Genomic DNA, 11,699 nt, shown 5'->3' with positions numbered 1-11,699 from the left:
TTAACACATTAAAATTTAAAATGTTCCTAATCGATACAATTGAAAACCAATCAATAAACCCTTTTTTATATCTCATAACTTTTCTAGATATTTTGTAAGGTATGAGAAACTCGTGATTTTCCTCTAACTTTTCATTATAAATATAAGTTTACAATCTTTCTAAATCAGTTTTAACATAAATCCAACTAAAATTGTAAACGACATAGATTCATGGATTCAAATTTACCTAACTAATTTCTTTAAAAAGTATAAAGTTTAAATTAGGCTGATTTTCATAAATATAACAAAACACCAAAATATTTACGATCCGCGTAACAAAATTAAAAAATTCATCATGGAACTTGCTATTTTTTTAAGATATAACCATTTTGCCATTCCATTTCATTTTCTTTCCCATGCAATTTTCTTTTTTCTTCCATCATCTTTTTCTATTCTTTTATAACTTAAACAATCATTTACCAAATATGTGTAACAAACAACAACCAAACAAATATATTAGATACAACAAAATCATTTTTTATATTTTTATGTGTAGATTTTTTCTATTTTTGAAATTATTATATTTTTTCGATTCGTTATATTTTTTAAAGAAAATAATAGATTTTACAAAATATTTAGAACGTGTAACAAATTTTATAAACTATTAATATGGTATGATAATATAAGACTATAATGGTACGGTTAGTAAATATTTTAATTTATTTACTATTTACAAAAATGTCCCTGTCTTTTGATGAATAAAACGTCAGCAGGGGATAAATGCGAACGTAAAAGTTGCGTCCGCCAAAAATAATTTATTTGTATCTTCCAAACAAAGAAAATATATTATATATATATTTATATATATTTGCATTTGGAGGCATCTGGATGAGTCTGGGAGGGTAACCGATAAGCACAATCCACAAATATACTAAACGCGGTTTTCAGCCGTCGTTTCAATTACTTATTTATTATAACAATATTAATAATAAATGTGAAGTACGTGGCAGTTGACCGTTATTCTAATTTAAATATTAAAACTTAGATATTTCTAGATTCCTCCCCTATTCTTTACCCATTTCTATTTTTGACCCAAAACACAAACACGTTCTTCTTTTTCTTCTCTCCTTTGAATTATACACCTTTCCCTACCTTTTTCCCTCTTTCCTTCGCCGCAGTTTCCACAATTTTGCCGAAGCCTATAAATACGATACACAATTTTCTGAATCGACAAAAACAATCCAAACTGATCAGAGAATAACCCACAAATAAATTAGGATTCCTTTTCCTTCCTTTTTTGTAATCTCTAATTGAAATGGAGATCGTTAAGAGTGGTGCACAGTACGATCGTGTATTGAGTTACTTCGACGAAGATGGAGACGGGAAGATATCGCCGTCGGAGCTGAGGAATCGGCTGGGATTGATTGGAGGAGAGCTGCAGCAGGCGGAGGCTGAGGCGGCGGTGGAATCGCTGGACTCGGACGGGGATGGTTTGCTGTGTGTGGGGGATATCGAACGGTTACTGGAGGTTGGGGAGGAAGAGAAGTTGAAGGATTTGAAGGAGGCGTTTGCTCTGTATGATAGTGAAGGTTGCGGGTTCATAACTCCCAAGAACTTGAAGAAAATGCTTAGGAAATTAGGGGAGAGGAAATCGACGGAGGAGTGTAAAATGATGATTCGTCGCTTTGATTTGAACGGTGACGGTTTGATTAGCTTTGAGGAGTTTCAGATCATGATGGCTTAGCTAACTCTGTACTTATATATTTATCTTCACATTTAATTCATTCATTCATTCACTTTCATTGTGTTTATTGGATATATTTGATTTCAGTTGTTGAATTGGGGCATTTCCCATTTGTATAAAAACTTTTGAGATTGTATGGATAAATAAATATTCTATAGAGAGTTATATGAAATTCATAATGATTTGTTGTGTAATTATCTGATGAATTGACTGTTCCAAAGAGGATTTATGGTTGATTTTGAATTGTTACAATTGATGGTTTCACGTGTTTAGAAATTGTAACTTTTAAGCATCCAACAATTGACTTTTCTAAACAAATTCCTTCCTAGGAAAAGCAATATTGTTTCTTCCATGAAAGAGCTTTCTCTTTTTTATTTTTTTTGCAAAGAGAAGGAAAATACAAATAATGATATTACACATTGGAAAAGGAACATATAAAAAATGGAAAAGGGTTGGAATGGGCTTTTTTTTTTCTCTCTCTCTATCTAGAATAATAAAAAAACAGATTGTCTACCCTTCATAAGTGCAAAATTTAATTTACTGCACTTAATTTTATATATTAATTATAATTGGTAACAATTATGGCTTAGGGGTTAGAGAGATTCTATACTAATATTAAAATGTTAACAACGATAGAAAAGTTAATAAAATATTTATGACCATGAATTTTCAATTTTTCTGTCTATAAGTTGATATAAATTCTATTCAACAAATTCTATATAAATATGAAATATTGAGATGTTCACGAAAGTATCTAATCTTAGTAACGCGATAGTAACATCTCTAGGTAAGATATTCTATTCGTATTAGAATATAAAATCTTATACTATCTAATTGATACATTTTATAAAAGAAAGAAAATGGGAATCGATTGAAGAGTAGTGCATGACCCGGGTCAATGGGGTAGCAAAGGGGTAGAGATTTTCAAATAAAGGAATGAGGAAGAAGATAGGGTTTAGGGGAAAAAGGCATCATTCTGTCTCCTCACTTTGTCATTTCTTATCTCCCAAGCCACTTCCTAGCTTTAACAATAAGGTGGTTTTTGAATTCATTACTTCCTTTCAGGTTCCTTTTTGTTTTATTTATTGACTAAGTAACAAAAACGAAATTTGCCATGTTCCCAAAGTGTTTTGTTCCTTTACAAGTTAATTGATATTTTATTGACCTTTCATCGTAGAACTTTGATGCATCAATTACCATGATGGTTCAATTAATTGGCGTCCGTTCGACGTGGTGAAAACACATGGATTGACCACCATTAGTTTATTATTCTGGTTGGTCTTCTATTTTCAACTCAAGAAGAAAAAGAAAAACAAGAGGAAAGGAAAGAAATGAGGAAGTAATTGGGAGAAATGGTAAAAAAAAATACAGTTCTAGATGGTCTGACTTAGTAGAATTATTGTGACTGAATACATCCATGAATTTCAACGTAAATTGGTAAATAAATCCATGCTCGCTTTAATTGATCTTAACTGTATGTAAGTACATTTTTTTAATGGAAAAAAATGCAATAAAAGGAAGGGGAAGCAAAAGCACAAAATTTGGATTTTTTTACATCTTAGCTTCTAATTCGTCCTTGGTAACTCTTATGATGGAAATGGCTGCAAAAAAAATATCATAACGATACCATTTTCGTACTTTTCTTGGATGCCACAAGTGAAAAAATGTGGAAATTCAACATCCAAGACTGTCCTCGAGCTATTCGGTTTTCGGCTCATCAAAATTAAGTTAGCGAATTCCATTTTCTGTAATTTTTCTGTTCTTGGGATCTTGAGGCATTGATGGAAAAGACTTTCAAGAATTGTTGAATAATAATATGAATCTTCATTGGCCTAAAATATTGAAAATAGTTAGAGATGAGGTTGCAATGGTTCCATGAAAACATTGAAAAAATTAAACAAGCATTACCTTCATTGGCATTTGGAGCTGTAGTATTTCCTGATTTCTTTGCGTCTCTTTTGGCAACCATGGCTGTAAGACTCAGACTATTAGAATCAAGCGAACAATTCATTCCTATACGACCATGTCGTGAGCCTATCTATTTTTGTTTTATTTTTACCTTTATATTTCCTTTTCTTGCTGGCCCTCCTCCTCTTCCTGTCAGATTGTGTAAGTTCTGCTGCTTCTTTGATTTCACCTTTTCCTGCAAAGACTTCCTCTGGAGCAAGCATTGCCGCATCGGAGACAGCAACAGGAGCAACCTAGCCACAGAACATAATTAAAACATTAGCTTGTGTAGTCAGCTACGTAATTTATACACGGGAATTGAACTAGAAGAGCAGTTACCTCTTCCATTGCTAGAGCAGGGACATTCGTTGATATAGACATATCCTCTATAACCTTTATGAGCAAGAAATTAACATTTAGATGAGAAAATGGCCAGAAAAATGGTCAATACAGTATAAAATTCAAAAAGATGTATGAGGAGCATACAGGTTTTGGAGCGTAGTGGTAATGAGAGAGAGCATCCAACTTGGAGCAAAGTTTCTTGAAAAGAATGCTCGCCTGATTAGAGAAAAAGACGAGGTAAGGATATCGTCAATGGGAAAGGTTTTAGAGTAAATGTTCCTGATTATCCAAATTCAAATAGTTAGAAAGACCAATAAGAACATTTGATGCACTGTACCTCTGTCTTTGCTTCATCGGTGAATGACGGTGGGGCTGTAGCCAAATTAGTCTTTTCAACATACTCTTCCTGGAAGGAAAGAATGAGATTAAGAAATCGATTAATTCCATAACTGAAAGACATGCAGTTGGAAAATATGGCATGGCAGCAAAGGGGGTTAAGTTAATGATGCATCTTTTTTTAAAAGGAACACAAACCTCGTATAGTTCACCAAGACCTTTCTTGCTTTTATTCTCATCCTGTTAAGAGAAGAGAAAAGAATATCAAAATCCTCGAGCAAGAAAAGCGCCATGAATGAATTCACATAACACATACACATTGTATATATTTCTGAATTATGTACGTGAAACACAGAGAAAAGAGTACCATAAAAGAATACTGACCAACTCTTTGATTTCTCTAGGTGCTTTAGTAGGTCGTTTAGGTGCTTTCTGAACTTCGTCAAAACGACCCTGAAAACAAAGCATAAGACAACACCAGTCAAATATTTTTATCAGATGCATACGGCCACTTTAAATCAAGCTCTTCAACGTCTTGATCTGTCAGCTCCGAATGCAGTTATCCAGACGCCCGGTCTTTATTCAATAGATAAACTATGATTAAGTAAGAAGAAAAACCTATTGTATTAACCAAACAAAAGTTTAAGAACATATGAACAAACAATAACATCAAAAACATTAAAAATTACTCGTTTAGAGAAGAGAAACGTACCTCAAGGATTCTTTTCTGAATCATCTCTTCCAATGTTGCTGTAACCTCTTCTGTGATTACAGGTGGTGGTCTCACATTGTGCTCAAAATCTAGATCAACTTCCAGGGCACTATTCTTAGGTCTTTTCGCGGCGGTTACCTGTTATAAAAGATGTAGCTTACAATGCCTTGAAATGATCGTATCTCATAGAAAGTAAGAAAATCAATAAAATGGTGACTTTACCTCTCCCTGCATGGTCCACGTTTTTGGCTCCAAGTTTGCTTTCTCCATCATCTCTATTTCAGACTGAAGCTTCTTAAGTTTCTTTTGATGAGTTGAGAGATTTTCTGACTTCTATGTATGCAACTCAAAATCAAAAACTAAAATGAGTATTCACAAGAAGAAAAGCACCTATCAATTTAGAATTAGAAGCTGACGTTGTGGAGGAAGATATGTACCGGTTCTGTATATGCTTCATTTTCTTCCTCTTCATCACCTGAATCCGAGAGTTCAGACTCTGATCCATTTGTCAATTTATTTCTTCTCACATGATTCTTCTTTTTAGCACCAAAAAAGTCTTCGTATCTGTAAAAAAAAAAAGGTGTTGTTTGGCATCTATTGAAAGCTAAAATTTTAAAGAAAAAAAAATAGAATATCCATAATTTTATTGAAACTGATTAAAAAACAATTAACAAAAAAATTATTAACATGACACAATATTAATGAATTACTCAATTCACAAGTTTAAAGGAAAAAAGTAAAGTGAAGATTTAACATTCTGAAAGTTTTCTAATAGAGGCCTTTAATGAGATGTCATTGGATGACAAACTTTTTTACCACTTAATTAAATGGACAAAGAGATCATGAGACATCAAACACTAACGACAACAAAATTGATGCAATGGAGAATTACATTAGCAGAGTGAAGAGATGATGGTCAGCCTGCTGCAATAGGAAAACTAAACAAAAATGGGTATTCTGAAAAGTGAAAAGTAAGTGGATCCTTTTGGCATGCAAAGTATCCTTCTCAACAACTTCAAGTTTTCTTTTCCAAACCATATACATAAGTTGTACTAAAATCAGTTACTGATTACTGTCAGTTTAAGTGCATAAAAATTCTACTAGTATCAGAGTCGTCTATTGCATTAGATAGTAACCATAAATCAACTATTTTAAAAATGAAGACTACTACTACGCTAGACTAGTAAAATGACAGTGAAACTATGAACAATGCAATCGAGTACTTCCATCAGTTTAAGGAGTTTGTCATTTATAAGCGTGCGGAAGAACAAATGACTCCACATACCTCGCATTGTCCAGTTTGCTAGAATCTTCATCCTCCTCACCATGGAGGTCAAACTCCTCAAGCTACAAAGGAAGAAAGAAACAACTTTAAATTACCAAAACAGCAAATATCTTCAATAAACAAATTCTGGAACAAGAAACAATATTAGAAATAAACCCTCATTAGTAAAAAAAATGTTATGATCAGTTTGACTAAGCAATGTGCCTTCACCTCATCATCTTCGTCGTCATCAGATTCTTCTTCTGTCTTCCTCGGTTTCTTTTCCTTCTTACCATCTTTCTTCTTCTGTAAACCATATTCTCTTACCTCATCCTCCTCCATAAATTCCTCCAGCTCTTTTAGCTTCAAAAATCCATCCTCAATTCCACCATTACCTTCTTCTCCCTCAACTTCATCATCACTCTTTTCCTTCTCTCCTTCCTCAGTGTCTCCATCTTCTCTGTCATCACAGTCCTCCTCTTCCTCCTCCTCATCTTCCTCATCGTCTTCTTCTTCTTCTTCATCAAGCTCCTTCATATCCTCCTCAAAATCATCACTTTCTTCTCCCGACTCTACACCCATCTCTTGAATAACCTTCTTCTTATCCTCCAAAGAAACCTTCAGGTTCGAAATTGCTTCTGGATTCTTCTCAAACCGCTTCAAATCCCGGCGAACACTCGCCAAAAGAGGTTGTGATTGGAGGTCAATTTGTTGCCATATCTGCTCAGCATCAAATCCATCAACCAGGAGATGATCAAATGGGGATTTAGGATTGAATGGTTTCAGCATAGAAAATAAACTCTGTGAAGCAAGGCGAGCCACTTGAGATAGGGAAGGGCTTGGAGCAAGCCAGAGTGGCGGATCTGTAGATTTGAGAGAGTGAAGTGGTTTAAGACCAGCTTCAATGTTAGGAAGAACCACTTTCCCTGCCTCCATTGAGCTCTGTAAAGAGAAAATTCCCTCATTCAACATCTCATAATAATTTGAAATTTCAAATAAGTCCATTAACTGCAATAAATAAATGTTAGACTACTTTACATTTCTTGAAAATAGAGATATAAACGATCAAAACTAATCAAATTAACAGAAGCCATACCCGAAAGTGAACACAGTGATTCGATTAGATCCCCTGGCCTTGCACGCTGTTACATATCACAGAACGTGTCAACAGAAATACAACTTAGTGATAAATAATAAACACTTCTTCCAATGGTAGCTAGAAAGCTCAATAAAAATAGAAGGTGAGAAAAAGATGCTTGAGCTTTATCAAAAATAGTGGAGTGTCCTTCATGGAGAACAGACAGGATCCCAAACTTCAGTAAAGACCTACCGAAAAAAGGCAAGGAATTTGAAATCTTGTCCTTTGAGGATAGACTAGACAGGATCCCAAACTTTGGAAAATTTGTTTTCAATTCCACACTTCCACTCCATCCATAAACAAAATAAATTGTGTATTTAACTAGAGAAAAAAAACTAAAATTACCCAATATTATGATAGACCTCCTATCATACATCAATATAGCAGGAGAGAGAAGAAAAAGAATTAACACGTGTGAGTTAGTTAGTGGGGAAGAAATTAGGAATTAATATAAATATATGAAATAGAAGGGCGGAAAAGTTAGTTAGATTCTAGTAAAGAGTCCCTCTCTGTTCTACCTTGAAAGATAGGTTGCAGAAGGTCTGAGTCGATTCTTATAATCGGGAATTCATTCCCTTTCTACTATCAATAATATTTCTACGTTAATACCAATTGGATTTCCATCATATTACTAATCTTTCGACATTATGCTCCTCATTCCAAATCCCAGGTGCCTAATAAGAAACAAGATCAAATTCCTAGCGAGGAGTTCAAGGATGTTCGGTGCAGCAAAAAGAAAAAACCATCAATATTATGGGTTAACTAGCTTTTACATGTGTTTCCACAGTCCATGAGATTTGTTTTTTCTAATTTCTATTCGAACTGAGAGTCAATATATAAATTCAGTACAACGAAACCAATGTAAAATAATGATTAAATCAATTTTGAGTTGCTCAATGATTTGATATTTTGATTTGTGGGTAACTCCCCCTATTTTCAGGCCATTCGAAAAAACACAATATACATGCACAACAAACAAATCCACTAGATGGAATCCCAATTACTATAAGTGCTCCTAAATTATTTGAAAGGATTTTGAATCAATAAAAACAAGGTTTAATATCTAAACTCAGTTCGAAACGTTAAACAGTCCCAATGAGTGTCTAGTAGGGAAGTTCTTGCCCAAATTTGATCTTAAACTTAATTCAAACACTACAACTCGAGACCACACTACAAGCATAAGAGTTTGAAGTTTTTTAGCAACTAAATTACAGCACTTACAGAGGTTTCAAAAGGGTCTAAACAGTACTTTACCACCTAAAATGGCTTCAGTTTTTGCTGAAAAACATCCAAATGAATTCGAAACCACCCCAAAACTACAGCAATAGCTTCCATGTGTTAGGGACGGTTCAAACAACTTAAATTGAGCCCAAAAGCGATTAATGCGGGTTATTACCTACTGAAAGCTGCCAAACAGCCTCGACGCTTGCTGGTTGGCGTTTCAATATGCTTAGATATGAATATTTGAAGAATTTAAGAAGTGAGTAACGTATACATGAATTAGTAGCAAACGTCGTCGGAAGACAGTAGACAACGTCAAAAATTAGCTGACGAAAACGCTTGATTCACGTTGAGGCAGCCGGAAAACGTCGGAAAGAGTTGAAATTAAGAACTGGCGGAACTCACCGGAGGGAAGGGTTGGGGGGCAGCTGAAGGAAGGTAAGGAGTGGGAATAAAAGCGAAGGAGAAAGAAGCTGCTGGGGGTTTAGGGTTTAGTTAGTATTTTTGCAAAACCACTCATGACCGAACCGAACAGAGCGGTTTTCAATACCTTCAGCCGACCAAACCGAATATTCTCGTTTTTTTCTAATTTATTAACCGGCCACCCCGGTCGGATCGGGTCTGTTAAACCTTTTCCCCCAAAATCATAGCAGTTGAAAGGAAACCCATGCAAGTATAAAAGTGCAACCTATTTCATCACATTTGTATATATGGTTTTTTTTGGAGATTAGATCCCTAACAATTATGAAACTCAACTTTTAAATTAGATACATACTGATTATGAAAAATGAGAAGTTTGAAGCTGCTGCCGAGTGTTTGCCGTAGAAGTGGTGCTGCCTTCAACGTCAACTAGGTTGGTGCCGCCGGTGGCGGGAACTGGGGAGGAGGGTTGATGCCGCGCGTAGAAATGGTGACGTCGTTGCAATTAGGGCTTTATTTTTAAAATTTTAAATTTCTTTTCTTTCTCAGTTGGGGCTAAAGCCAATGGGCTCTTTCTTTTAAAACAAAACTTGGGCCAGGGGACATGGGCTAACATTCCGAATATCTATATTAAATATATAATTAGATTAAACACAACGTGAATATAGCAAAATTTGTGAAACATTTCTTAGTGTATGAATTTTCTTATATTTATAATCTTTTAAAATACTATTATATAGTTGGTTATTATTTCTAAAATTGTTAATCATTATCATTACTATATAACTTAAATTTAATTCAGATTGGTTATGCTTGTCTCCTGAATTTTAATCTATTAAACCAAAAATCAAGTTAGAAATTAATTAAGTTAATTTATTTTCTATTTTATGTCATATATATCATCCAACATAAAAAAAATGTAACTACACATCTTATCTAAATTTTTAATTTCACCATATATACAATTTAAATTTCTCATAAAAAAAACAATACCATAATATATACTAAGTGTCAATAGATCCTTATTCTTGATTGAGATTTGATGTCATAAAAATTCTAATTATGACACTAACTCGAAGAGTCGTACCTTTATAATAGGTTAGAGGACTAGAACAAAGAGTCACATAATCTAGTAACGACAAAGTTTTGAAATCACGAAAATTGATTTTTTTTTATATATATAATTCATAAACCAAATAAACATGAAGCTTTATTTTTATTTTTTAATAGACTCAACTTCTAATTTAATTATAAAAGTATTGTTTTGTTCAAACTATATATTTGAACTTATTGCAACACATTTATTAAATTTGAATAAAAGAAGGAAGTTTGTGTAAAGAGAATCTTGTAGAATAGTTATTAATTAGAAGCATGTTTTTTCAACAACTCTATAGTGTGTGTAACTAAATAGTTGCTACCAAGTTCGACCCCCATGCATTAAATTTAAATTAAAAGTAGATAGGTATGCCCACAGCTAATGTTTGAAAGACACAATTCATACAAATCTTCATACACCTCAATTGTACTGTGTTAAACTCTAACTTAGTTTGGTATTTATTTAAGATATATCACTAAAAACATTGAATCCTTATCTTTCTACTTACTTGTTTTTCTTATCCTATAGTTCAAAAGTATGCAGGTTGTACTGTATAGATTCGATTTAATAACTTAAAATAGACCTATGCTTAAGTTTTGTATATATAAATTGATTTAAATTGACCCGTGTTTTGATTTTATATCGTTTTTTACGTTTAACTTGATGTATGAAAATTAATAAAATGTTGCCTTTATGTCAGTTGTGGTAAAAAGTTCGGTCTCGGAAGAGAAAAGTCTAATTTAAATGTGTTACACGTTGATACATGATGACATCAATCTTTTTATTTGTACAGTGTGTGATCTTTCGACGTGTCATGTTCAAATGGTATGTATAGATATCTTAGTCGGTCATTTCCTTTTAGTTAAATCTCAAAATTTCTTTTGTTATACCACCAAATTTCATTATTCTCAAAACTATTTGGCTAATGAGAAATGTAACCCGTGCATTATCTTACTAAAGTTGTATTTTTATTTTTATTTTTCGACATGAGATATTCCACTTGTAATTTTAAGAGGGATCAAATGAGATATAATGTCTCTTTGGTTTTACCATTATTCTTAGATCAAATCGTCTTTTTTTTAATAAAGTATCGATCCATTTAAGTTTATTTTGACACCATATTGTTAGTTTATGGATTAATTAGGATTATCTTTGAGATATCTCCTCCAACCATAATAGCGTTTTTCTTGGTTTCACCATTTCTTAGTCCTATTTTATTTTATCTTTTGTATTGAATACCCAATAAAAGTTTATTGCAATATCATATAGATAAATATATAGTCACATCTCAAAACACAACTAAGTAATGGGAGAAATAAGTTTATGTGAGTAGAATATCGTGCGAAAGATAAAATAACTAATACTATTTCAATATCGGATTGTTTGAGCAAATGTTTAAACTCCAATAAAAATAAAACTTGTCGTTTTTCTAAAATGAAAACAACTATACAACAAATTAACTGTACTAAAAAAAATCTCTAATAAACTTGAGAAAGAAAA

General features: G+C 33.2%; 2 protein-coding genes across 4 annotated transcripts; one reads left to right on the top strand and one right to left on the bottom strand.

The window, feature by feature from the left end:
• The first annotated feature begins 1,151 nt into the window (after window positions 1–1,151).
• LOC101215508 (putative calcium-binding protein CML19) lies at window positions 1,152–1,917 on the top strand. Its single transcript, XM_004138006.3, has one exon. It carries the CDS (start codon window positions 1,295–1,297, stop codon window positions 1,721–1,723), a length of 429 nt encoding a protein of 142 aa, XP_004138054.1. The 5' UTR covers window positions 1,152–1,294; the 3' UTR covers window positions 1,724–1,917.
• A 1,162-nt stretch (window positions 1,918–3,079) lies between these two features.
• On the bottom strand, window positions 3,080–9,596 carry LOC101215267 (U3 small nucleolar ribonucleoprotein protein MPP10). Of its 3 annotated transcripts, XM_031880227.1 has the most exons (16): window positions 8,859–9,177; window positions 8,684–8,778; window positions 7,421–7,466; window positions 6,556–7,266; window positions 6,346–6,407; window positions 5,498–5,624; window positions 5,283–5,393; window positions 5,061–5,198; window positions 4,733–4,801; window positions 4,547–4,588; window positions 4,350–4,418; window positions 4,157–4,228; window positions 4,010–4,063; window positions 3,783–3,924; window positions 3,632–3,694; window positions 3,080–3,555 (listed from the first exon to the last, which is right to left on the bottom strand). In XM_031880227.1, exons 4-16 carry the CDS (start codon window positions 7,258–7,260, stop codon window positions 3,548–3,550), a joined length of 1,662 nt encoding a protein of 553 aa, XP_031736087.1. In that variant the 5' UTR covers window positions 7,261–7,266; window positions 7,421–7,466; window positions 8,684–8,778; window positions 8,859–9,177; the 3' UTR covers window positions 3,080–3,547. The 3 variants fall into 3 exon arrangements, with proteins under 3 accessions (XP_031736087.1, XP_031736088.1, XP_011651882.1); XM_031880228.1 differs by lacking the exons at window positions 8,684–8,778; window positions 8,859–9,177 and adding an exon at window positions 9,459–9,596; XM_011653580.2 differs by lacking the exon at window positions 8,684–8,778.
• Window positions 9,597–11,699: the final 2,103 nt, after the last annotated feature.

Source organism: Cucumis sativus, chromosome 1 (genome assembly GCF_000004075.3).
Source record: "Cucumis sativus cultivar 9930 chromosome 1, Cucumber_9930_V3, whole genome shotgun sequence".
Taxonomy (NCBI): domain Eukaryota; kingdom Viridiplantae; phylum Streptophyta; class Magnoliopsida; order Cucurbitales; family Cucurbitaceae; genus Cucumis; species Cucumis sativus.
Note: the sequence above shows the minus strand (reverse complement) of the source record. Positions and strands in the feature narration are given on the sequence as shown.

Bases quoted from the DNA above. Each gene is read 5' to 3' on its own strand.
- LOC101215508 (XM_004138006.3), top strand. From the start codon at position 1,295: ATGGAGATCGTTAAGAGTGGTGCACAGTACGATCGTGTATTGAGTTAC.
- LOC101215267 (XM_031880228.1), bottom strand. From the start codon at position 7,260: ATGGAGGCAGGGAAAGTGGTTCTTCCTAACATTGAAGCTGGTCTTAAA. The intron at 5,625-6,345 runs GTATGTGGAGTC...TTTTTTTTACAG, and splicing joins AGCAAACTGGACAATGCGAG to ATACGAAGACTTTTTTGGTG. The intron at 4,589-4,732 runs GTCAGTATTCTT...TTCTCTTAACAG, and splicing joins CTAGAGAAATCAAAGAGTTG to GATGAGAATAAAAGCAAGAA.